General features: G+C 46.4%; 1 protein-coding gene across 2 annotated transcripts in view; it reads left to right on the top strand.

Moving 5' to 3' along the window:
* CRAMP1 (cramped chromatin regulator homolog 1) overlaps nt 1–26,015 on the top strand; it is a 167,607-nt gene that overhangs the window by 72,352 nt on the left and 69,240 nt on the right. For both annotated transcript variants that reach the window (XM_063934661.1, XM_063934660.1), the window contains exons 7-10: nt 12,484–12,578; nt 13,393–13,516; nt 15,718–15,799; nt 16,868–17,848. In XM_063934661.1, the coding sequence (XP_063790731.1) occupies nt 12,484–12,578; nt 13,393–13,516; nt 15,718–15,799; nt 16,868–17,848 (1,282 nt within the window). The remainder of the gene's footprint in view (nt 1–12,483; nt 12,579–13,392; nt 13,517–15,717; nt 15,800–16,867; nt 17,849–26,015) is intronic.

The raw sequence follows: 26,015 nt of genomic DNA, 5'->3' as shown, positions 1-26,015 counted from the left end.
GCACGATCAGACGATTGACAAGGGAGGTTCGGCGTCATTATAATCGGTCCAAGGTGACCAAACGCAAACAAATTTATTCGGGGTGTCCTGTATAACTGAGGAGATTCGCTCCAATCTGTAAGTTGACCATATGGCATTAATAGCAGCAGGGAGGGGAGGGGGTGGGGGGGGCGGCGGCGGTAGATTTCCAATGTGCTGCAATTTGACATTTAGCGGTGTTAAGCATATGATTAATCAATTTGTGTGTGGGTCGCAGAAGGTTGGGGATCGGTCTAGCTAAAAGAGTAAAAAGGTGAAGAGGGCATATCAAAGTCAGTGACATTTTTAATTAATTTGTGTATTTCCTGCCAATATTGGCTTACACTAGGGCACGTCCACCAAACGTGTAATAAAGACCCCTTCTGGCCACATTGTCGCCAACAGAGATCCGAGGCATCAGGGAAAATAACACGGAGTCGGGTCGGAACTAGATACCAGCGAGTATACAGTTTATAAGTATTTTCTTTAATGCGCACTGAGATTGAACATTTCGATATGGCCAATGTAATTTGAGACCAATCGTTGGGAGTAAGAACCTCCCTCGTGTCATTCTCCCAGGCCAGTTCATGAGATTCCTTAGCGGGTTGATTGTGAGATAGTAAAATTTGATAAATTGACGAAATGAGGCCTTTAGATAAGTGGTGTGAACGACAAAGGGATTCAATAGCTGAAGTAGGTGCAAGGAGAGGGACGGTTAAGTGAGTGGTAAAAATTGGTAGAAAACACTGTGGGGGATATTAAACGGTGATTGTATGTTGGCAAAGTCCGGAAAGGTGTGTAAGGGAGCTATATCCAGAGGGAACAAGATATTATGGGAAGTCCACAGTGGGAATTGACAGTGGTCCATACCGGGAATGAAAGCAGGGTTGTTCCATAAGGGGACCAGAGGGGGGTGAAACGAGCAAAGTTTGTAGAAATGTGTACAGAAATCCCAAGTGGATAGTGTGAACCGTATCGTAGGAAGAAAGGAGGAAGTTGGCGGACGATGTGCGCGGGAGCACCATAAAAGGGTAGAGGGGGAATAGACCGACAATGTGTGGGCTTCAATGTGTGTCCAAACTTTCTGGTTCGGAGGGGCATGCCAACGAATACAGGAGGCTAAATGGGTAGCTCGATAGTATTTAATAAGATCAGGTATGCCCACTCCCCTTGAGGATTGATGTTTTTGCAGAATTCGCATCTAAACCCTCGGTTTCTTGGTTGCCCATATAAAATTTGAGATGTCTCGCTGCAAGTTCTTAAGAATCGAGGTGGGGATATGAATTGGTAGCGTCTGCCACAAGTATAATAAGTGGGGTAGAACGTTCATTTTAACCACCGCGGTGCGACCGAACCATGATATATATATATTGTTTATCCCAAGTTGATAGGTCCGTTTTGATAGAGGCCAGCAACCTCTGGAAATTGGCCGCGTATAACCGGCGATATGATTTCGTTAGATATACCCCCAAATATTTGAGTTTTTCAGGTTGCCACCAAAAAGGAAAGTCAGTTTGAAGCAGTGTTAGATCTGAGTATGGGATATTGATATCTAAAAATTCTGTTTTATCTGTGTTGATGTTATAATTTGAGTTTAAGCCATAAGTGCGAGCTTCAGCGAATAAGGTTGGGAGGGAGACAGTAGGATTGGTCAATGTCCGTATTACATCGTCCGCGTATAGTGCTATCTTATGGTCCGAGTGTCCCACCTTTATACCCGTGATATTGCCATTAAGTCTAATCTTCGCTGTGAAAGGCTCCATGACGAGGGCAAACAACAGGGGAGAAAGGGGACAACCCTGTCGGGTACAGTTTTTAATTTGGAAGGGCTCGGAGGAGAGGCCATTTACCAATACGGAGGCGGAGGGGTTTTGATAGAGGGAATTAATACCATTGAGAAAAGCGCCTCAAAATCCCATATGACATAGGGTTTGAGTCAAAAACGGCCAGGCAACCCTGTCAAAGGCTTTTTCGGCATCGAGCGCCACCACCAGGGTCGGCAGCGAGCTATTTGAATAAGATTGATCAGACACCTCGTATTATCGGAAGCTTGTCTGTTGGGGATAAAGCCCACCTGATCCGGATGGACCAAGGATGTCAGTATAGGGGTTAAGCGCATGGCAAGGATCTTAGCGAAGAGTTTTAAATCAACGTTTAGAAGAGAGATAGGCCTATAGTTGCCCATCTCTAGAGGGTCTCTCTGTGGTTTAGGGATAATTACAATGTTGGCCCTGGTGGTGGCACCATCAAGCGAACCGCCCTCTAGTAGTGAGTTGAAAAGGGGACGAAGTATAGGGAACACCGAGTCTGTAAATTTTTTTGTAGTAAAGGGCGGTGAAGCCATCAGGGCCTGGTGCTGCAGAGCGGCGTAGCGATTTAATAGCTATCCTAATCTCCTCATCAGTGATCGCTGCATTAAGGGTTTGAAGCTGAGTCACGGATAACGTGGGCAAAGAGCAGGAATCCAGGTAATGGGTAAGAGAGGTGAGGTCTGAGGGCGAGGTAGAGGGGCTATGTGAAAGATTGTAGAGCGATTCAAAGAACTGACTGAATTGCTTAGTCATTACCTGAGGATCGTGAGTAGCAGTGCCGTCTAGACATTTCAGCGTGATGATACGGTTGCGAGTGCGTTTAGCGCAAAGCTTGCGGGCTAAGATGGTGTCAGCTTTGTCAGACTTTTTTCGTAAAAAGTTTGTCGAACCCACAAAAGAGTCTGCTCTGCCTTTTTTGACACAATTTGCGACAATTGCCCCTTAACAGCGAGTATCTTTAAATAAGTGCGTCTTTTAGGATGATTGTGGTGAAGATCCGTTAAGGAGGCTAGTGTCTGTTCAAGCTCTAATATGCATGCCATCTCTGCTTTCTTAGATGCAGCTGCTAAACTGATAAGGGTACCCCGAAGAGTAGCCTTATGAGTTTCCCATAGGGTGGGTGGGGGGATACCAGGGGGTGGTGTTGTGGGTAAAGAAATCCGTGAGAGCTGTGTTAATAGCCTCAATATTGGATTGTTTCAAGAGGAGGAATTCATTAAGTCGCCAGTGGTGAGCGGGGCGAGGGCCGGTATGAGAAGAAATTTCCAATTCGATAGCTAGATGATCTGACCACGGGACAGGGAGGACCTGAGCGCCGAGAAGAGTTTGGCATGAAGCACGATCTACAAAAAAGTAATCTATGCGAGTGCGCAGGTCATGGGGGGGTATTGTATTCTCCAAGCATCATATAGGTCGTGGAGAACTAGTCGTAATAAAAGCGTCTTGCATGTCTTGGCGCGCCTGGGGGGAGTATCAGAGGAGCGAGATCTATCCAGTTTGGGTCTACGATAGTATTGAAATCCTCTCCTATAATGGTGAGTCCCTGGGGCAGTTGGGCAAGTTGATTAAAGAAGGTAGCGTAGAGGGAACCTTGTTGGTCATTAGGGGCATAAACTGAGGCTAATATGATTGGGGCTTGTTTGTACGTACCCGTGAGGATAAGGAAGCGGCCCAGTGGATCAGAAATAGAATCATGTATAGTGATAGGTGTATTATGATGGATTAGTTTCACAGTGCCTCGACGCTTAGCGTTCATTGAGGAGTGAAAGACCGTCATATATTGTTTGGTCGCGAGGAAAGAATGGGGTGTTTTAAGATGGGTCTCTTGCAACATAATAATATTAGAATTATGCCTATGGAAATATTGAATGGCCATAGCTCTTTTGGTTGGAGAGTCGAGGCCGTTCACGTTAAGAGTCAAAACGGTCAGCTTCATGGTGGATCAAAAGAAAATGAGCTCAGTAGCAAACAGGATCCACACCTCGACTGGCGGGAAGAGCAGGGAAGGAGAACAAGAAGGGGGTTAAAGATAAAGAGAAAGGGAGTAAGAATTAGAGAAGAGAGAAGGCGACCTACTCCTATAGCGGAGGCAGGTCCAAGGTGGAAAGGAGGAGTAAATAGGGAGGGTCTACAAGTTTGGCGCACAGCAGCCCGTCCACTGACAAAATACCTATGTAAAAATCACCGATTTTACCAAAACAATATATAGAAGAAGCAAGTGTTGGTATTTATCTGTGTCCAGGGCGCGTAAAAAAAGAAAAAGGTAATGAAACTTAACACATCCCTTGTCAAATGGGTATATGATGTCTTCTCCAGATTATGCAGGCCTATGAGTTCTTTCGTTCAGGTGAATCTTCTCGTTATAAATGGCTCCCAGTTCATGTCAAAATGGAGAGAAATAAGAGAGAAAAGAAATGTGTAGCACCGTTTACAACAGCTAGAATCGAGAATTCCACACAATGAAAGTTTTTAAGGGCGTACCCCACTCACACAGAAACAAGTAAGTGGGTTCCCGTAAAGGTATCTTTATTGCTAGTTTTTTTCTCCAATCCCCTCAGGTTAGGTTCACGTAATTAAGCGTGCCTGGATCTCACACCACATGGGGTACTGTAAACACGTAGGGGTAGTGTCTGAGGCAATTTCAATGCGTACCCTCACTTACACAGAGCAAAGCCAGAACATTCATATAACGGTTTCTTTATATCAACAAAAATCCTCAGGTGCGTACCCCAACTCACTCAGTAAACGATGAATGACTCCTATAAAGGTTTCTTTAAATAGATTCACTGGTATCCCTTTGGTGGATCCACAAGAGGAAAAGGAACTCTTTCTCCCAAATGCCAGACCAGAGTCATGAAAAAAATCCTTCTTTCTAAAACAGGTTTTTTATTCCAGACATAGTCCAAATTCATACAAAGAAATCACCACACATGGTGACAGAAAAAATAAAAAAGTAAAAATTTAAAAGTACAATAAAAATTCCGGACGACTGTACTGTGAGTAGTTTTCTGGAAAAAGGGAATAATCACGCCGATTATTATCTCAAATTTTGCCTTTGGAATTTTTATTGTACTTTTAAATTTTTACTTTTTTATTTTTTCTGTCACCATGTGTGGTGATTTCTTTGTATGAATTTGGACTATGTCTGGAATAAAAAACCTGTTTTAGAAAGAAGGATTTTTTTCATGACTCTGGTCTGGCATTTGGGAGAAAGAGTTCCTTTTCCTCTTGTGGATCCACCAAAGGGATACCAGTGAATCTATTTAAAGAAACCTTTATAGGAGTCATTCATCGTTTACTGAGTGAGTTGGGGTACGCACCTGAGGATTTTTGTTGATATAAAGAAACCGTTATATGAATGTTCTGGCTTTGCTCTGTGTAAGTGAGGGTACGCATTGAAATTGCCTCAGACACTACCCCTACGTGTTTACAGTACCCCATGTGGTGTGAGATTCAGGCACGCTTAATTACGTGAACCTAACCTGAGGGGATTGGAGAAAAAAAACTAGCAATAAAGATACCTTTACGGGAACCCACTTACTTGTTTCTGTGTGAGTGGGGTACGCCCTTAAAAACTTTCATTGTGTGGAATTCTCGATTCTAGCTGTTGTAAACGGTGCTACACATTTCTTTTCTCTCTTATTTCTCTCCATTTTGACATGAACTGGGAGCCATTTATAACGAGAAGATTCACCTGAACGAAAGAACTCATAGGCCTGCATAATCTGGAGAAGACATCATATACCCATTTGACAAGGGATGTGTTAAGTTTCATTACCTTTTTCTTTTTTTACGCGCCCTGGACACAGATAAATACCAACACTTGCTTCTTCTATATATTGGAAAGGAGGAGTGTCGCTATGACACATCCATCTGGAGACATGGGTGAGTAAGAACAACAAAATTCGCAGCAGATGAAGTTTAGTGAACGTACTAGGTAACAACGAGAACGAGATGACCTAAGGGGCATGCATTGACATATTAACGCCTGAAATAAGAACAGCGAGAGAGAAAAAAGGGGGACAGGACGGAAAGAATAAACAATATGGAAATAGAGAAGAGCAAGTGTGACAGTTAGGTGCAGTGAAGCAGGCACGTCCTCATAACTAATAATAATGATGGAGAGGACAAGAGCAGAGAGCTGGCGCAACTGGAATCGAGAAAAGAGAAAGAATTATCATTCAATATACGGATAATAGTACTCCAGTAGGGGAGTCTAACTTATAGAAAAAAAAAAAAAAGGCTTCAGAGCTGTCTAAAGAGCAATTATCAAACACATAACTAGGGAACATCAAAAGTGCCTAGAGAATTAACATTAATAAAATGTAAAGCATAGCTTTCCATAACATCTGAACAAATACAATTAAGCCGTGGACCAGTCCCGGGATGGCGCCACGGGTCTATGTGGTGAAACAGATTGTCGTCATATTTCTGGAACGTCTTCTAGGACATCAAACAACTTCAGCAGGTCATAACCTTGGGCTGGAGTCTTAACAGCGTGAGTCGTACCATTTCTGGTGACCAGTAATTGAAAGGGGAAGCCCCACTTATATTTGATAGAGTGGGTTCTCAAAGTCTTGGTGACATTCAGTAGATCTCTCCGTTTCTTAAGTGTCGACGGGGCCAAATCCTGAAAAAGTTGGAGTTGAGACCCAGAGTAGGAGACCGTTGAGAGCCCTCTAACAGCGGTCATGATCTGCTCTTTCGTTTTAAAGTAATGAAAGCGGAGGATAACGTCCCGTGGTGGTTGAGTCGAGGGCGGTTTGGGGCGGAAAGCCCTATGGGCCCGGTCCAGATGGAGAAGATCCACAGAAATGTCAGGGACTAGGTGAAGAAAAAGGTCCTCTAAGTAGGCTGAGAGTGAGTCGGCAGTTACAGTTTCTGGGATGTTGCGTTTGCGGATATTGGTCCGCCTATTTCGATTGTCAATGTCCTCGAGATGGTCTTTGTATGATTCCAAGTCAGCCCGCAGATACGTAAATTATTGGTCCATCACGCTCTGATATTGACAGATTTCATCTACCTTCTGTTCGAGAGTGTCCGTTCTGGAACCTAGGTCAGCAAGTTCCGATTTAAAATCTGCAAGGGACGATCTCATCTCTGATTGTATCGTTTTAGTAACTATGGAGATCACATCATTAGCCGAAAGAGAGGGGTCAGTAGAAGAGACACCGGCCATGGTCAGAGTACCTTCTGCCACAGGCGGTTGTTTCAGGACAGACCGGCTTTTTCCCATGCCCTAATGATACTGGGTTTGGATGAAGTAGGGGCCTTCCGGCGCTTCTGTGGCATACCGTGACAAAAAAGTTTAGCAGAGTGAGACAGATATTATGGGTCTTTCCTTAATAAAATGGCAGTTATGGTCTCATGAAGATAATTGCATTGGAAGCAGTCGACATTAATCACAGAGACGTGCAGTTGAGCCCTTGTTCGGGTCAGGTCATCTTGTGAGTTAAAGGAAAACCATCATCAGGCGAGTTGAAGAGAGCACATGAAGTGAGAAACTAGTCACTGTAGTATAGGAATGGAGGACACAGGTGAGCAGCACTACTCAGGGAAGCACACAACAACAGTACCCCTAATCAGCTGCGGCGAACACCCATCAGTGTGTCGGCCGGGGCCTTGAGAGCTAATCGATCAGGTGAGGCGTCTTCTGCGTGCGCTCCCAATAATATATTGTGGGTGAAATAGGAGTAGGAATAACTCTTCAGCCACACTGAGTGACACAGTACACCCGGCAGGCAGTAGTGGTGCCCTATTGTATAGGCTTGGTGCCTCCAGGCAACAAAGCGGTGTTCAGGGGATGTGCCACAGGGGACATGTGCCAGGCCAGCGTGGGGGAGGGTGGAGAATTGAGGAGGGAGAGAGCGGAGCACAGGGCACAGAAACAGCAGCACTCACCAGCCCAGTGGAGGTATACAGAGCCCGGGAAAGCGTCCAGTGGGGTCCTCCAACGAGGAGTGCGGCTAGCAGTGTGAGTCCCGCAGTGTGAAGTGAGAGCCGGGCAGCCGTCAAAGTCATGCAGGCAGCGGTGTGGAGCGTGCCATGGGCGTCTGCCACTCTCCAAGATGGCCGCCAGACGAGCCGTGTATTGGAAGCGGCACCCAGCGCCGACAAAGCGGGTGAGCGGAGGCAGCTGTGGAGGCCGGTGGGACAAGTCCGGTGGGTCCGGCGGTAAGTGGGGCTCGTGGTGGCCGGCCAAGACGTGTGAACCGCTGCGTGCGGGGCGCCAGGGAGTCGCGCCGGATCCGGCCCAAAATCGAGGTCCCAGGCTGGAGGGAGTGGACGGTCCACAATCTGCAGGAGTTCCTATAAGTTGCTCCCCGACTCCGTAGCCGCAGTCCGGACACCCCACTGGTTGGTTTAGGGGGAAGGCTGTCAGCAGGGGCACTTAATGGGCTGAGGTGGGGATGATCTAGGGCAGTGTTTCCCAACCACGGTCCTCAAGGCACACTAACAGTCCTGGTTTTAGTGATATCCAGGCTTGAACACAGGAGACTTAATTAGTACCTCAGTTATTTTGATTTAAGCATCTGTGCTGAAGCCTGGATATCACTAAAACCTGCACTGTTGGTGTGCCTTGAGGACCATGGTTGGGAATGCCTGTTCTAGGGTATTTAAGCCTCTTGGGAAGGGGAGCTCAGGACAAACGTGTTCCTTACTCTCAGTAGTCAGGCCACGCTCCCCTTTTCTCCCGTCTTCTTCAGCTCCAAAGAAACCTTATTCTGGTCCATATTTTCTTCCCTTTCGATCCTCCAATAAGGTGCGGTTTCAAGGGAGAAGAGGTCAATTTTCCACCTCCAAGGTTAGAAGAACCCACGGTCGCCATGCTTGGCATTCTCGTCATCCAGTCCCAAAACCATAAGACAAGCCCCTGGCATGATGGACTTCCTGCCCACTGAGGAGACCCTGTGATGGGCAGTCATCTTCGTTTTCAGGACACTTGGTTCAAGACATATTCAGATGCTTGGGTTCGGGACATTCTGTTGGTAGGGTACAAGATGCAGTTTGTAGGTCCTCCATGCAGAGATTTTTTTACCACAGTTGTCTCAGTCTGTCTTCAAATGCGGATGTCCTTATCTCAGACTGTACAAAAGCTTCTTTCCTCAGCTGCATGGGATGGCTTTTCTATCCTGTACCTCAAGTCTCTGAATGTGCATCTCGAGTATATAAAAGTTCAAGCTGGAATCCCTGTGCTCAGTGATTGCGAGCATGTTGGTTGGCAAGTTCATGGTATTACTAGTCATTCGGGATTCATATCTCTGTATTTCCATTTGGGAACCTCACCAGGCCTTTCTGAGTTTTGCAATCGGGGACTTACACTTCCAGTTCTTAGCCCTCGCCTTTGGTCTGTCATCAACACCTCTTGTGTTTACCAAAGTAATGGCAATCATGGTAGCTCTGCTTCAGGAACTAGGAGTAGCGATCGTTCCTCAGCTCGACGATCTATTAATCAAGGCTCTGTCACCAGAGATCCTCAGGTTTCAAGTCCTTTTAACTCATCAGACACTGATCTCACATGGATGGATACTGAATTTAAAAAAATCCCAGCTGATTCCATCCCAAATGTTGCTGTTCCTAGGCATGTGTTTCAACACTGCTGCTCCAAAGGTTTTCCTGCCAAGGGACAAAATCCTGGCTTTCCAGTCCTTAGTAAGTCTGGTGCTCAGCAAGTGGAAGATCTCTGTCCAAGTGTGTATTCGTCATCTAGGCTGTTCCGTTTTGGCAGGTTCCATTCACAGCAATTTCAACTGGACCTGTTGTCCAAATGGAGTGTCCTCATCTGTCCGTGTCCGGAATGATCCAGCCTTTCTCTAAAGACTTGTCTGTCCCTCCTCTGGTGGTTGGGCTCGGGGCATATCCACATGGGTTGTCCGTTCTCTATTTGGGAATGGACCCTGGAAACTACAGATGCCAGCCTCAGGGCCTGGGGGTTTGTCAGAAGCAATTTCATGGCCTCTGGTCTAAGAAGGAAGTTCTTTGTCCAATTAAGGTTCTGGAACTCAGAGCAATATTCAGTACTCGTGAATCGATCTCTTCTCCGGGGTCATCCGCTGAAAATCTAGTTGGACAGCACTATGGTTGTGGCCTACATAAATCGACAGGACGACACAAGGAACCCTCTTCTAATGAAAGAGAGAGTCTGCATTCTCGGTGCAAAGCCACGTTCCGGCCATGACAGCAGTTTCATTCCTGGAATCGACAATTCTGAAACGGACTACATAAGTCTCCAAGACCTTCAACCGGGTTAATGGTCTCTTCTCCCCGACGTCCTTCAGTCTCTGGTGTCTCTGGGGATTGCCAGAGCTCGAGCTTATGGCATCTCACATCAGCAAGACTCTGTATTGCGCAAGAACAAGGGATATGGATGCCTTTGTCCATTCTTTGGACGTTCTGCCTAGTTTATATCTTTCCTTCATTTCCACAAGTGAGAACGAGTTCATGGGATCCCAGTGGTGCCGGATTGGCCTCTTCGTCGTGGTACTCCGACCCTGTCGTCTTTCTCTTCGTCCTGACCTGTTCCATCACTGTCTGTTTCATCAACCCGTCTTGCCTTGTTTTTGACGGCATGGCTTTTGAGGCCTCCATTTTGAGACTTAGAAGTGTTCCGGATTCGGTGAATCCACTCGGAAGCCGGTGTCTGCTGCTACTTATCTCCGCATTTGGCAGATGTATGTTGCTTGGTGTAAACTGTGTTATTCAGCTGTAATGCCTCTCTCTTTTTCTGCTGAAGGGTCTTGATGCAGGCCCATATCTACGTTCTCTTAAGGTCCAGGTGTTTGTGTTATCGGTTGTCTTTCAGTGATGTTTTACCTTGCTGCCGGAAGTGCCAACTTTCTTGCAAGGGATACTCCATTTGCCGCCTCCTTTCCTGTCTCCTACGGCTCCATGGGACCTGAACCTTGTCCTTAGTTTTCTGCAATCAAATTTGTTTGAACCACTTGAATCGGCAGCGTTGAAGTATGTTCCTTGGCCAATGTTTCGGCTAGGAGAATTTCGGAGGTGGTTTTAAGTTTACACATCAACCAGCCTATTGTGGTCCTGGTTTTTCGTGGTGGTGATTCCTCATTGCGGTTTTTGGATGTTGTCCGTGCCTTGCGGATCTACGTAGATCGCACTTCTTCCTTAAGGAAGATTGATGACCTGTTTATGATCTATGATGCCACAAAGCAGGGGTGGCCTGCTTCTAAGCAGACTCTTGCTTAGTGGATCCGGGCAACCATCTCTTATGCTTATCTTGCCTATGGTTAGTCGGGGCCTTCCCGGGTTTTGTCTCATTCCACTCGGTCGTTGGGTGCTTCATGGGCTGCAGGCTGGGGTTTCCATTGCTCCCTTGTGTATAGTGCTGCCACATGTTCCACCGTGCATACCTTTGTAAAACATTTCCAGTTTGACACCTTTGCTTCCAAGGAGGCTAGTTTTGGGTACAAGATGTTTCTTGCATCATCCGTGGTCCCCTCCTGTGAAATCTGTTTGGTGACGTCCCAGTGTAATCCAGCGTCCCTCATTGTTGAAGGAGAAAACAGTATTTTTGTACTTGCCAGTAAAATCCCTTTCTCATAATTCCATGGGTGACACTGGACGCCCTTCCCGTGCTGTTGCTCTCAGCCTTCTTGTTTGGGTTATGCTGAGCTTGGTTCTGTTTGTTTAGTTGTTGTGGGCTGTTGCCCTCTTGTTGTTTTTCCTGTTACTACTCCTCTTCGTCTGTACTTGGGCTTCGTTAGAAATAGCTGATCAGGCGGGTTATAGAGAGGGAGGCGCTTCACTTAAGCCTGACATTTTTATTGATGCACTTACAAGAAAATCTATGTCTCAAAGCAGAACTTGGCTGCATGTAGGTTCGGGCACATCCTGACACTGCTCAAAATGCCCTACACTGGAGAAATGCCACAGCCTCGCTCTTAATCTTGGGCAGATCCCACATTTTGATTATCCCTCTCTTCTAACAACAACCACAGTAAAAATAATGGAGAGCAATCATTAACATCAAAGTACCAATTTACAGTTAAAAACTTAAGTCAGAGGTAGGAATCACAACGGGTCTACTGTCTTTTTCTTGCCCCAGGAAAGTAAAAGGGTGCATTATCTGGATTAAGGAGAAAAAAAAAAAAAAAAAGACCAGTAAGAGGAAGTCCCTTTTATCACTAGAGTACCCATTATTGATTGTTCACTAACGTGGCCATCTTTCTACTCTCTGTTGGTTAATACGAAGTCTTGTTTTATTTATATGCCTTTCTCAGTTGTAATGTGCTACAGAGTTTATTGAATTTAGTAAACCTATAAATAACACATTTCTGTGTAGACTTGCAATTGGCAGAAGAACTGACTTTTTCAGGTGTATGGGAAACAGGGGTGTAAGAGAACGCAGCTGTAGTAGTTTAACTTTATACTGAACTGTAATACAATATGAAAATGAGCTAAGGCAAAGTAGAATGGAGGTAGATAACTAGTGACGCCTGAGATGCTGAAATGACTTCAATTCTCCATGGTATGTATGTATGTATGTATGTATGTATGTATGTGTGTGTATATATATATATATATATATATATATATATATATATATATATATATATATATATATACAGACAAGTGTTTTGTTTTTGTCTCCTTTTTATTTATTTTGTCCCCTTTAATGATAATCTGTTCGCAGGGCGACTACAGTACGATACAAAGGTAGGAACTTACGGATCAAGGCTCCCATGTGCCGAGCACTGAAGAAGCTCTGCGACCCAGAAGGGAAGACAGGTACTATCTGTTATTTATGCAGTGTAATGTCATAATGATATGACATTCCCATGTCTCCAGGTGAAATGGAAAACTACAGATAAATAGATGTATTGGGAAGCCGTGTTCAGCACGCCTTCATATTTTATATAGTACTTAATTATGTCATTGGCCAATTTCTCACGTTTACCCAGTTGGATCTTTTAGCTTTAGTTTTCCTAACGTAGTTACAGTCGTACTGCTGTGAGCAATCAACTCCTTATACCATAATACCCACTTTCACAGTCTTGCAGTCCTCTGTGTCTTCTAGTTCTCACGCTTTGCTAAAGTGGAGGGAGGTGGGGGGTGGGGGGCGGTGAGGGATCAAAGGAAATGAATAGCCATTGCAGTACTTACTAAGGCTTACCTGGATAAGCATGACCATCTAGGTAACAACAGTTATTGTTTGCAATGTTTTTTGTTTGATGATATTAGTGAAACTGTTAGCCACACAGATAATGGGGGCATCTGCCATGTACTGACCTGTATGTATGACCCTGGATTAAGTACCTCTGATATCAATGTGTTGCAGACGGTGTCTCCTGGTTAGCTGGTAATATGCATGCACACACATTTCTTACTGTTTGTTACTGCATACTGCGTTTTTGTTTGAGTTTAACCTCTGTTTCTCTGTAATAGTTCACAACCAGAATTCGGGATTTTTAATCCTTATATTAATAAAAGTGATGTTTTATCAATTTAAGTGTGCACCCTATCGATCTCTTCTCCCCTCTCTGCATTTAGCAGCAGGAGGTTAATTGAGGCATTTTGCTATGTAATAATGTTTTATGACCAGGTCTGAGTGATGAAGAAGACCAGAAACCAGTGCGACTGCCCCTAAAAGTACCTGTTGAACTTCAGCCCCGCAACAATCAGGCTTGGGTTCGTGTGCAAAGCCTGGCACAAAATCCACGTCTGAGGTATGAAAACATGGATTAATACAGACCATTAATCCAAATTATCTAGGAGGGTTTCAACTCTATTCTTCTGGGTTGTTTCATTTTATAATGGTAACTTGTACAGAAAGCCCCCCCTCCTGACTCGCATTGTATAAAGTTTCTTGTACATACAATTTTTTGTTAAATATTGATTATCGTACATTTGATTCCGTCAAGGCCTCTTCAGCTACAAATCCTGGTGAGCTTGGTCCAGTGCCGATCCACGGCTGTACTAGTAGATTTGTTACTTGTCCACTCAAAGCCACCTGTATCTAGTATGGTGGCTTCAGTCGCCCAACCTGGAAGGCGTACATTGTATGGGGTTGGTTGCCATAGAGGGTTCCTGCTTTCCTGTTCAGTCTTTTACACTGCCTTTCCTTCATACAGGCTGTTCAAAAGGCAGGTTCCACACTATGGGGGGAATTCAAATGTTTGTAAAGTTGGTTGGGTGTCTGTTTTTTCCTGTCTATTAGATAGGAAAAAACAGACACCCAATTGACTATTCAAACATTTGAATTCTCCCCAATGGGGGTAATTCAGAGTTGATCGCAGCATCAAATTTGTTAGCAGTTGGGCAAAACCATATGCACTGCAGGTGGGTTATTTTTTTTCTGTGCAGGCTGCTTTATTTTTACACTGCAATTTAGATTTCAGTGTGAACACACCCCACCCAAATCTAACTCTCTCTGCACATGTCATATCTGCACCCCCCCCCTCCCCTGCAATGCACATTGTTTTGCCCAACTGCTAACAGATTTGCTGCTGCGATCAACTCTGAATTAGGGCCTATGTCCTGCCTACGTTATACCACTTGGACTTGACCTTAGTCTTTCAGGCTCTCCAAAAGCCCCTGTTTGAGCTGTTGAGGGTGCAGTACCTTCCCTGGAAGATTTCCTTGCTGGCCATCCTGTAGCTTAGGCTGTTTCAGAATTGTCAACTCTGTCATGCAGTTCTCCTCTGTTAGCGTTTCTTGCTGACGAGGCCCCGTCTTTTCAACCAGAAGTAGTAATGAGATTCCACTTTAGCCAGGACATTGGGCCTGATTTAGAGAAACACGCAAACTCAACCTCCCCTCCCCTCCCCAAACGGTCGCGATTTGCTTGCATTTTTGCTGCCACTCCCTATCCTCCCCCACTCCCGAACGATCGCCATGTTCCTGCGATTTTGACACCACCTAGAAAACTGTGTTAAGTTCTGGAGGCCATATCTCCAGAAGGATATAAATACATTGGACAAAGAAGTGCAACTAAAATGGTGCATTGCCTATAAACTTTAACTGGAAAGACTAAAAGATCTTAACATGTATAGTTTGGAGCAGAGAAGGGAAAGGGGGGACATGATAGAAACTATCAAATATATCAAGGGTTTTAACAAGGTCCAGGAGGGAAACATTCTTCAAAGGAAAATAAGTATTAGAACACGAGGACATGCACTGAGACTGGAGGGAGGTTCAAAGGAAATTTGGGGATAAATTACTTCACAGAAAGGGTAGTGGATAAGTGGAATAGCCTACTGTCAGAGGTGGTAGAGGCTAAGGGAGTAATTCAGACCTGATCGCACGCTAGGTTTTTTCACTGCGCAGCGATCAAGTCAGAACTGTGCATGCGTATTCACTGTCATGCGTAGGCGCGTCTTACGGGTACAAAGTGGATCGTTGCTGTGCGATGGATTTAACAAAGAATACATTCGCACAGCCGATCGCAGGGAAATTGACAGGAAGATGGCGTTTGTGGGTAGCAACTGACCATTTTCTGGGAGTGTTTGGAAAAACACAGGACTGTCCAAGCATTTGCAGGGTGGGTGTCTGACGTCAATTCCGGGCCCGGACAGGCTGAAGTGATCGCAGCGGCTGAGTAAGTTCTGGGAAACTCAGAAACTGCACAAAACTTTGTTGTACCACTCGGCTGCACATGCGTTCGCACACTTGCAAAGCAAAAATACACTCCCCTATAGGCGGCGACTGGTCGCAACGCTGCAAAAAATAGCGAGTGATCAGGTCTGAATTATCCCCTAAGACAGCAATTTAAACATGCTTGTGATATGCATAAGAATATCCTTACAAAGATCTAAGGAGCAAATAGGGATGAAGTTAGCAAAAGGATAATAGAAAAAGGGGCAGACTAAATGGGCGAAGGGATTCTTATCTGCCGTCACATTCTATGTTTCTCTATTCTTTCTCTCAGGATGATGGTAGAACTACACAGAAAAGTCTCCAGCCTTATTGCGTTTCTCAAGCAAAAGTGGGCACTGCAGGAAGTTCGCATTGTATCCTTTATTGTAGTAATAATGATTGATTACAGATATGATGTCTTCTCCCTGTTATTACATCTCATATGTCCCAGAGGTGAGATTGGTATTATGTGGTTCCAGCACAATTCTGTATTGTCTGCATTGAAGATTTGTAATCTTATAGGCAAGTGCCATTTCTGGTATCCAGACTGATTGTATGACACTAAGTGATCCGCACTAAGCCCCTTTTCTGATGGTAGTTTTCATCTACCACATAGTGGAATGAGTGGTCAAAATTTACAATTTGCCCTTAAACATAAATAAATAATAATAATAATTTTATATATATATATATATATATATATATACACACACACACACACACACACACACACACACACACACACACACACACACACACACACACACACACACACTATAGTTTTTTTTTTCTGGTTTATTTAGTTTTTTTGTCAGTTGTTTTTTATTTTAAATACAATATGCAGGTAGATCACACACCGGTACATTTATCAAACCGGATGCAGGGCAAACAATTTGATAATCCAGGGCAAATAGGTTGGCATACTGAGTGCACCTTCCTATTGGGATCTGTTACTATTATGGATTGCAAAAATAGGGGTCTATTTACTTAAGCCTTGGATGGAGATAAAGTCGACGGAGATGAAGGCCCAGCCAATCGGCTCCTAACTCCTAACTGCCATTTCACAGGCTGGGTTTGAAAAATGACAGGAGCCAATTGGCTGGTACTTGACCTCTATCCAAAGCTTAGTAAATAGACCCAATAGATACAGAATGAAGAACAGGTGAAAGAAGGGTGCAGGGTGGAAGGTTGTTAAAGCTTCATTGTTCCAGTTTTATGGAAGGGATGTGACTGTAGATGTCTGAACAGTAATCTATAATAGTATATTTTGGGCACAAAAAAAATAATGGCTCAACAGTTGATTATTACAAATACTCATAACACATGCTAGTATAAACAATCTCATGAGGATGTATAACACCTACATATACATGAGTTCTACACAACAGAAAACAGTGGTTGGTTTCTTCATTCTGCTAAGTTTCCTATACCAGCTCTCTCAGAGGAAAACTTTGGAGGATCACCAGCAAGCAGAGGGGGAGCCCCAGGACTCAACAGAGTTACTGTACCTCTTCCCGCCAGAAACTGCACAATTGTCTCCTTTACCGGGAGTTGCCAGGGTGGTCCATTCCAAAACCTACTGTACAGTCCATTGGCAGGAGTCTGGCAAGTGCAAACAGGGCTCAAAGGACACTCACCTGCTGCTCCCTGCTCAGATCCTAGGCATTCAAACAGGACAAGGGACAGCTCGGGTGCAACTAAAGTACCCACGAGGCAGCACAGATGCTAAACAAGCAAACAAGGTGGAAGTGTCCACCAGTATCGCAACAGAGAACGGTTCTGTGGAAAATGTGTCACCTGAAGTGGTGCCATATGGTCCAAAGACCCCTGATGAAGCTCCCCCAGAAAATATGGATACTTCAGCAAGTCCTCCAGCACCCAGCAAAGTATGTGGCAGTCAGCTAACTATTGTAGCAGAACTCTCCATAAATGACCCTTTTCCTAACTATCTAAAGTCTTACCAAGACCTTATTATTTCGGAGGGAAGTCATTCAACAGACAACGCTGTGGCGTTTTCTCCCTTGTCCCCAGAAACGCCCCCCAGAGATTCTGGAGAAGCAGCTTCTCCGAACCAAGAGAAAGCAGACATGCAGACTGAAAGCACCCAGCAGGATAATTGCACTACACAAACTCCAGCACTGGACATTCAGATGAAGGAGCAGAGTAGTTCATCCAAGGATCCCAAAGACAACTCTAACCAGCTCGCAGAGCAGTTACGTCAGGAAGGCTGGAATGAACGGACTACAGAGAATCTGACACTAGCTGAGGTCTACCTCATGCTGGGCAAACCAGGCAAATTGCAGTTGGAGTACGAGTGGATGGACCCCAGCAGCTCAGATGACTCAGACTCTCCTCCATACCACAAACAGAGTCGTCTGAGCTGCCTTTTACGGCTCATAGCTACAGAGGTTAACCCCAAAGCTGTAAGTAATAATTTCAAGTGACATTTTGTTGGTTTTATTTGTTTTTGTGTTTTTTTTGCCTCTTGACAATTGCTTATGGTTGACATTACCTCTCTTGACATGTTTTATTGAATTGCTGTAATATAATTATTTCTCTAACGTCCTAGTGGATGCTGGGGACTCCGTCAGGACCATGGGGATTAGCGGCTCCGCAGGAGACAGGGCCCAAAAATAAAGCTTTAGGATCAGGTGGTGTGCACTGGCTCCTCCCCCTATGACCCTCCTCCAAGCCTCAGTTAGGTTTTTGTGCCCGTCCGAGCAGGGTGCAATCTAGGTGGCTCTCCTAAAGAGCTGCTTAGAAAAAGTTTTTAGGTTTTTTATTTTCAGTGAGTCCTGCTGGCAACAGGCTCACTGCATCGAGGGACTTAGGGGAGAGAAGTCAACTCACCTGCGTGCAGGATGGATTGGCTTCTTAGGCTACTGGACACCATTAGCTCCAGAGGGATCGAACACAGGCCCAGCCATGGAGTCCGGTCCCGGAGCCGCGCCGCCGACCCCCCTTGCAGATGCCGAAGATGGAAGAGGTCCAGAAGCAGGCGGCAGAAGACTTTTCAGTCTTCCTGAGGTAGCGCACAGCACTGCAGCTGTGCGCCATTGTTGTCAGCACACTTCACACAGCGGTCACGGAGGGTGCAGGGCGCTGGGGGGGCGCCCTGGGCAGCAATGTATAATACCTTTTTATGGCTAAAAAATACATCACATATAGCCCTTGAGGCTATATGGATGTATTTAACCCCTGCCAGATCTCACAAACTCCGGAGAAGAGCCCGCCGAAATAGGGGGCGGGGCTTATTCTCCTCAGCACACAGCGCCATTTTCCTGCTCAGCTCCGCTGTGAGGAAGGCTCCCAGGACTCTCCCCTGCACTGCACTACAGAAACAGGGTAAAACAGAGAGGGGGGGCACTTTTTTTGGCGATATTACTATATTTAAGCTGCTATAAGGATACAACACTTATATAGGGTTGTTCCCATATATATATTATAGCGCTTGGGTGTGTGCTGGCAAACTCTCCCTCTGTCTCCCCAAAGGGCTAGTGGGGTCCTGTCTTCAATAGAGCATTCCCTGTGTGTCTGCTGTGTGTCGGTACGTGTGTGTCGACATGTATGAGGACGATGTTGGTGTGGAGGCAGAGCAATTGCCGGTAATGGTGATGTCACCCCCCAGGGAGTCGACACCGGAATGGATGGCTTTGTTTATGGAATTACGTGATAATGTCAGCACATTACAAAAATCAGTTGACGACATGAGACGGCCGGAAAACCAGTTAGTACCTGCCCAGGCGTCTCAGACACCGTCAGGGGCTGTAAAACGCCCTTTACCTCAGTCGGTCGACACAGACCCAGACACGGACACTGAATCTAGTGTCGACGGTGAAGAAACAAACGTATTTTCCAGTAGGGCCACACGTTATATGATCACGGCAATGAAGGAGGCTTTGCATATCTCTGATACTACAAGTACCACAAAAAGGGGTATTATGTGGGGGGTGAAAAAACTACCTGTAGTTTTTCCTGAATCAGAGGAATTGAATGATGTATGTGATGAAGCGTGGGTTAACCCAGATAGAAAAGTGCTAATTTCAAAAAAGTTATTGGCATTATACCCTTTCCCGCCAGAGGTTAGGGCGCGCTGGGAAACACCCCCTAAGGTGGATAAGGCGCTCACACGCTTATCAAAACAAGTGGCGTTACCGTCTCCTGATACGGCCGCCCTCAAGGATCCAGCTGATAGGAGGCTGGAAACTACCCTAAAAAGTATATACACACATACTGGTGTTATACTGCGACCAGCCATCGCCTCAGCCTGGATGTGCAGTGCTGGGGTGGTCTGGTCGGATTCCCTGACTGAAAATATTGATACCCTGGATAGGGACAGTATTTTACAGACTTTAGAGCAATTAAAGGATGCTTTTCTTTATATGCGAGATGCTCAGAGGGATATTTGCACTCTGGCATCGAGAGTAAGTGCGATGTCCATATCTTCCAGAAGAAGTTTATGGACACGACAGTGGTCAGGTGATGCGGATTCCAAACGGCATATGGAAGTATTGCCGTATAAAGGGGAGGAATTATTTGGCGTCGGTCTATCGGATTTGGTGGCCACGGCAACTGCCGGGAAATCCACCTTTTTACCTCAGACCCCCTCCCAACAGAAAAAGACACCGTCTTTTCAGCCGCAGTCCTTTCGGTCCTATAAGAAGCGGGCAAAAGGACAGTCATATCTGCCCCGAGGCAGAGGAAAGGGTAAGAGAGGGCAGCAAGCAGCTCCTTCCCAGAAACAGAAGCCCTCCGCGGGTTCTGCAAAGCCCTCAGCATGACGCTGGGGCTTTACAAGCGGACTCAGGAACGGTGGGGGGTCGACTCAAGAATTTCAGCGCGCAGTGGGCTTGCTCACAGGTGGACCCCTGGATCCTGCAGGTAGTATCTCAGGGTTACAGGTTGGAATTCGAGAAGTCTCCCCCTCGCCGGTTCCTAAAGTCTGCTTTGCCAACGTCTCCCTCAGACAGGGCGACGGTATTGGAAGCCATTCACAAGCTGTTTTCTCAGCAGGTGATAGTCAAGGTACCCCTCCTACAACAGGAAAAGGGGTATTACTCTACGCTATTTGTGGTACCGAAGCCGGACGGCTCGGTAAGACCTATTCTAAATCTGAAATCTTTGAACCTGTACATACAAAAATTCAAGTTCAAGATGGAATCACTCAGAGCAGTGATAGCGAATCTGGAAGAAGGGGACTTTATGGTGTCCCTGGACATAAAAGATGCTTACCTGCATGTCCCAATTTGCCCTTCACATCAAGGGTACCTCAGGTTCGTGGTGCAAAACTGTCATTATCAGTTTCAGACGCTGCCGTTTGGATTGTCCACGGCACCTCGGGTCTTTACCAAGGTAATGGCCGAAATGATGATTCTTCTGCGAAGAAGAGGCGTATTAATTATCCCTTACTTGGACGATCTCCTGATAAGGGCAAGGTCCAGAGAACAGCTGGAGGACGGAGTAGCACTAACCCAAGTAGTGCTGCAACAACACGGGTGGATTCTGAATTTTCCAAAATCTCAGTTGACCCCGACAACACGTCTGCTGTTCCTGGGAATGATTCTGGACACGGTTCAGAAAAAGGTGTTTCTTCCGGAGGAGAAAGCCAAGGAGTTATCCGAACTTGTCAGGAACCTCCTAAAACCAGGAAAAGTGTCTGTGCATCAATGCACAAGAGTCCTGGGAAAGATGGTGGCTTCTTACGAAGCAATCCCATTCGGCAGATTCCACGCACGAACTTTTCAGTGCGATCTGCTGGACAAATGGTCCGGATCGCATCTGCAGATGCATCAGCGGATAACCTTATCGCCAAGGACAAGGGTGTCTCTTCTGTGGTGGTTGCAGAGTGCTCATCTGTTAGAAGGCCGCAGATTCGGCATACAGGACTGGGTCCTGGTGACCACGGATGCCAGTCTGAGAGGCTGGGGAGCGGTCACACAGGGAAGAAACTTCCAGGGAGTATGGTCAAGCCTGGAGATGTCTCTTCACATAAATATACTGGAGCTAATTGCGATTTACAATGCTCTAAGCCTGGCAAAACCCCTGCTTCAGGGTCAGCCGGTGTTGATCCAGTCGGACAACATCACGGCAGTCGCCCACGTAAACAGACAGGGCGGCACAAGAAGCAGGAGAGCAATGGCAGAAGCTGCAAGGATTCTTCGCTGGGCGGAAGATCATGTGATAGCACTGTCAGCAGTGTTCATTCCGGGAGTGGACAACTGGGAAGCAGACTTCCTCAGCAGACACGATCTACACCCGGGAGAGTGGGGACTTCATCCAGAAGTCTTCCACATGATTGTGAACCGTTGGGAAAAACCAAAGGTGGATATGATGGCGTCTCGCCTCAACAAAAAACTGGACAGGTATTGCGCCAGGTCAAGAGACCCTCAGGCAATAGCTGTGGACGCTCTGGTAACACCGTGGGTGTTCCAGTCAGTGTATGTGTTTCCTCCTCTGCCTCTCATACCCAAAGTACTGAGAATTATACGGCAAAGGGGAGTAAGAACGATACTCGTGGCTCCGGATTGGCCAAGAAGAACTTGGTACCCGGAACTTCAGGAGATGCTCACGGAAAATCCGTGGCCTCTACCTCTAAGACGGGACCTGATTCAGCAGGGACCGTGTCTATTCCAAGACTTACCGCGGCTGCGTTTGACGGCGTGGCGGTTGAACGCCGAATTCTAAGGGAAAAAGGCATTCCAGAAGAGGTCATTCCTACACTGGTTAAAGCCAGGAAGGAGGTGACTGCACAACATTATCACCGCATTTGGAGAAAATATGTTGCGTGGTGTGAGGCCAGGAAGGCCCCCACGGAGGAATTTCAATTGGGTCGATTCCTACATTTCCTGCAAACAGGATTGTCTATGGGCCTCAAGTTGGGGTCCATTAAGGTTCAAATTTCGGCCCTGTCGATTTTCTTCCAGAAAGAATTGGCTTCAGTTCCTGAAGTCCAGACTTTTGTAAAAGGAGTACTACATATACAGCCCCCGTTTGTGCCCCCAGTGGCTCCGTGGGACCTTAATGTAGTTTTGGATTTTCTCAAATCCCATTGGTTTGAGCCACTCAAATCGGCGGATTTGAAATATCTTACATGGAAAGTAACCATGCTACTGGCCCTGGCTTCAGCCAGGAGAGTGTCAGAATTGGCGGCTTTATCGTATAAAAGCCCATATCTGATTTTCCATTCGGACAGGGCAGAACTGCGGACGCGTCCTCATTTTCTGCCTAAGGTGGTAGCGTTTCACCTGAACCAGCCTATTGTGGTGCCTGCGGCTACTAGCGATTTGGAGGATTCCAAGTTGCTGGACGTTGTCAGGGCATTGAAAATATATATTTCAAGGACAGCTGGAGTCAGAAAATCTGACTCGCTGTTTATACTGTATGCACCCAACAAGCTGGGTGCTCCTGCTTCTAAGCAGACGATTGCTCGTTGGATTTGTAGCACAATTCAACTTGCACATTCTGTGGCAGGCCTGCCACAGCCTAAATCTGTCAAGGCCCATTCCACAAGGAAGGTGGGCTCATCCTGGGCGGCTGCCCGAGGGGTCTCGGCATTACAACTCTGCCGAGCAGCTACGTGGTCGGGGGAGAACACATTTGTAAAATTCTACAAATTTGATACCCTGGCTAAAGAGGACCTGGAGTTCTCTCATTCGGTGCTGCAGAGTCATCCGCACTCTCCCGCCCGTTTGGGAGCTTTGGTATAATCCCCATGGTCCTGACGGAGTCCCCAGCATCCACTAGGACGTTAGAGAAAATAAGATTTTACTTACCGATAAATCTATTTCTCGTAGTCTGTAGTGGATGCTGGGCGCCCATCCCAAGTGCGGATTGTCTGCAATACTTGTACATAGTTATTGTTACAAAAAAATCGGGTTGTTCTTGTTGTGAGCCGTCTGTTCAGAGGCTCCTACGTTGTCATACTGTTAACTGGGTTCAGATCACAAGTTGTACGGTGTGATTGGTGTGGCTGGTATGAGTCTTACCCGGGATTCAAAATCCTTCCTTATTGTGTACGCTCGTCCGGGCACAGTATCCTAACTGAGGCTTGGAGGAGGGTCATAGGGGGAGGAGCCAGTGCACACCACCTGATCCTAAAGCTTTATTTTTGTGCCCTGTCTCCTGCGGAGCCGCTAATCCCCATGGTCCTGACGGAGTCCCCAGCATCCACTACGGACTACGAGAAATAGATTTATCGGTAAGTAAAATCTTATTTTTTTTCTTGCTAATTAAATTTCTTTTACGTCCCATAGGATACTGGGGAACCATTTAGTACCATGGGGTATAGACGGGTCCACTAGGAGCCATGGGTACTTTAAGAATTTGATAGTGTGGGCTGGCTACTCCCTCTATGGCCCTCCCACCAGACTCAGTTTAGAAAATGTGCCCGGAGGAGACTGTCACACTTATGGAAGCTCCTGAAGAGTTTTCTGCATTTATTTTATATGTTTATTTTCAGACAGGACTGGATTGCAGCAGCCTCCCTGCTTCGTGGGACTTAGGGGGGACGGACGGCTCAACCTCTTGAAGGGTTAATGGTCCCGTTCCCCGCTGACAGGACACTAGCTCCTGAGGGAACTATTCGCAAGCCCCACCACGGCGAGCGTACATTCCCGCAGCACGCCGCCACCCCTAACAGAGCCAGAAGAAAGAAGAGTGGTGAGTACTAAGCCGGCGTCTCGGTTAGCGGGTCGCCGGCCTTTATGGCGGCATGAGGGTATGGAAATGCGTGGCTTCTAACCGGGGCGGATTGCGTCTCCAGACGCAACTGCGTCTCAGTACACTACACCGTACCCAGACTGGCAATCAAAGCCTTAAAACGGATCTGTCTCCATTTTAAGCACAAAATTACCTCAGCCAGTATAAAAAAAAGTGGGAAAACCGCACGCCATTGAAGGGGAGGGTCTTCACTATGAGCGGATCCAGCAGCTCACCAGCGCCATTTTCCCTCTGCAGTGGACACGGACGCTGACTAACAGGGGCGCTCATCTCCTCCGTAGTGACTCCAGATTACCTCATCGGTACCAGGGGGTCATAGCAGGGGGACTGAGCATTTTATTAGTGTACTAAGTCCCCAATCTGGGTACTTACCCTGCGACCCAGCTAAGCTTGGCGTTAGCAATAAGGGCGCTGTGTGCTGGCTCCATTATCTCTGTGTCTCCCTGAAAGGGCTCTTTGTGGGTTAATTGTGTTTTTAACCTTTCCTGTGTGTGTGCTGTCACATTTACAATATGTCAGGCAAAGAGTGTGTTTCATGTATGGCAGAGTGTTCCTCTTCCCTCGGGAGCTGACTACTATGTATTCAGTGTAGTGCACCTTCTCAGGCTAGCGGGGCTGAACCAGCGTGGCTGGATTCCATTAAAGGAATGATTTCCAATATCTCTAATAAATTGTCCAGCCATTGGAAAGAGACGCAATACTTAAGACAGTCTGTGGATGAGATTATGAAAAGAGACTCAGTCCCCAAACAAGCATCTCAGACCCCTGCCATTTGTCCGCAAAAACATACTCTGGCCCATATCCTGCAGTCTGACGCTGAGGGGTCAGATATGGAGGAGGGGTAGGTGGACTCGGGGGGGGGGGGGGGGGGGGGATGCTGCTATGTCACGGGGAATAGAGGCTCTTATAGAAGCTATCAGAGATGTTCTGCAAATTCCTGATAAGGTGGCAGAGGAGTGTGAGGAATCTTATTTTAATGTAAAAAAGAAGTCCTCAGTCACTTTTCCTGTGTCAAAGGAATTGAATACCCTGTTTGAAGAACCGTGGGTTAATCATGGTAAGAAATTTTAAAATCCCTAAGAGGTTACTCTCATCCTTTCTTTTCTATCCTGAGGATAGGAAAAAATGTGAAAGTCCGCAGATGGTGGATGCATCAGTGTCCAGGTTGTCACAAAAAATTGTATTACCTGTCCCTGATGCAGCCTCCCTGAAAGACACTCAAATCCTTTTACATGGCTGCTGGGGTGGCCCAGAGACCCACTATAGCATGTGCGTGGATTACTAAAGCCATTGCTAAATGATAAGGTAACCTAACTGAGGGGTTGGATTCTAGGGGGATAGATTGTTTTACGCCTGCAACATATACAGGACTCTGCGAACTTTATGGTGGAAGCAATAAAAGAAGTAGGCTTGCTCTAATGCACGTACCACTGCTGTGGCAGTGTCAGCACGCAGGGGCTTATGGTTACGCCAGTGGACTGCGGACTCCAGGAAAAGCGTGGAAGGCCTACCCTTCACAGGAGAGGCCTTATTTGGAGACAAACTAGACAAATGGATCTCCAGGTCTACTGTGGGTAAGTCCACATATCTTTCTTCTGCGGCTCCCCCAACCAGGAAGGCCTACTCTACAGTCCTTTCGGACTGCTAAGTTTAAGGGCAAAGTCAGAGGATCTTCTACAGCCACCTGAGGCGCTAGAGGTAAACCACGCAACCAGCAACTGCAGGTTCTCAGGAACAGAGCTCCAACTCTGCTTCCTCAAAGCGTTCAGCATGACGGTGGACCGTGATGCCTGGAAGACTGGCAGGTGGGAGCCCAGCTAAAAAATTTCAGTCACACCTGGACTACATCATGCCAGGATCCCTGGGTCATAG

Source organism: Pseudophryne corroboree, chromosome 7, assembly GCF_028390025.1.
Source record: "Pseudophryne corroboree isolate aPseCor3 chromosome 7, aPseCor3.hap2, whole genome shotgun sequence".
Classification (NCBI taxonomy): Eukaryota; Metazoa; Chordata; class Amphibia; order Anura; family Myobatrachidae; genus Pseudophryne; species Pseudophryne corroboree.
Note: the sequence above shows the minus strand (reverse complement) of the source record. Positions and strands in the feature narration are given on the sequence as shown.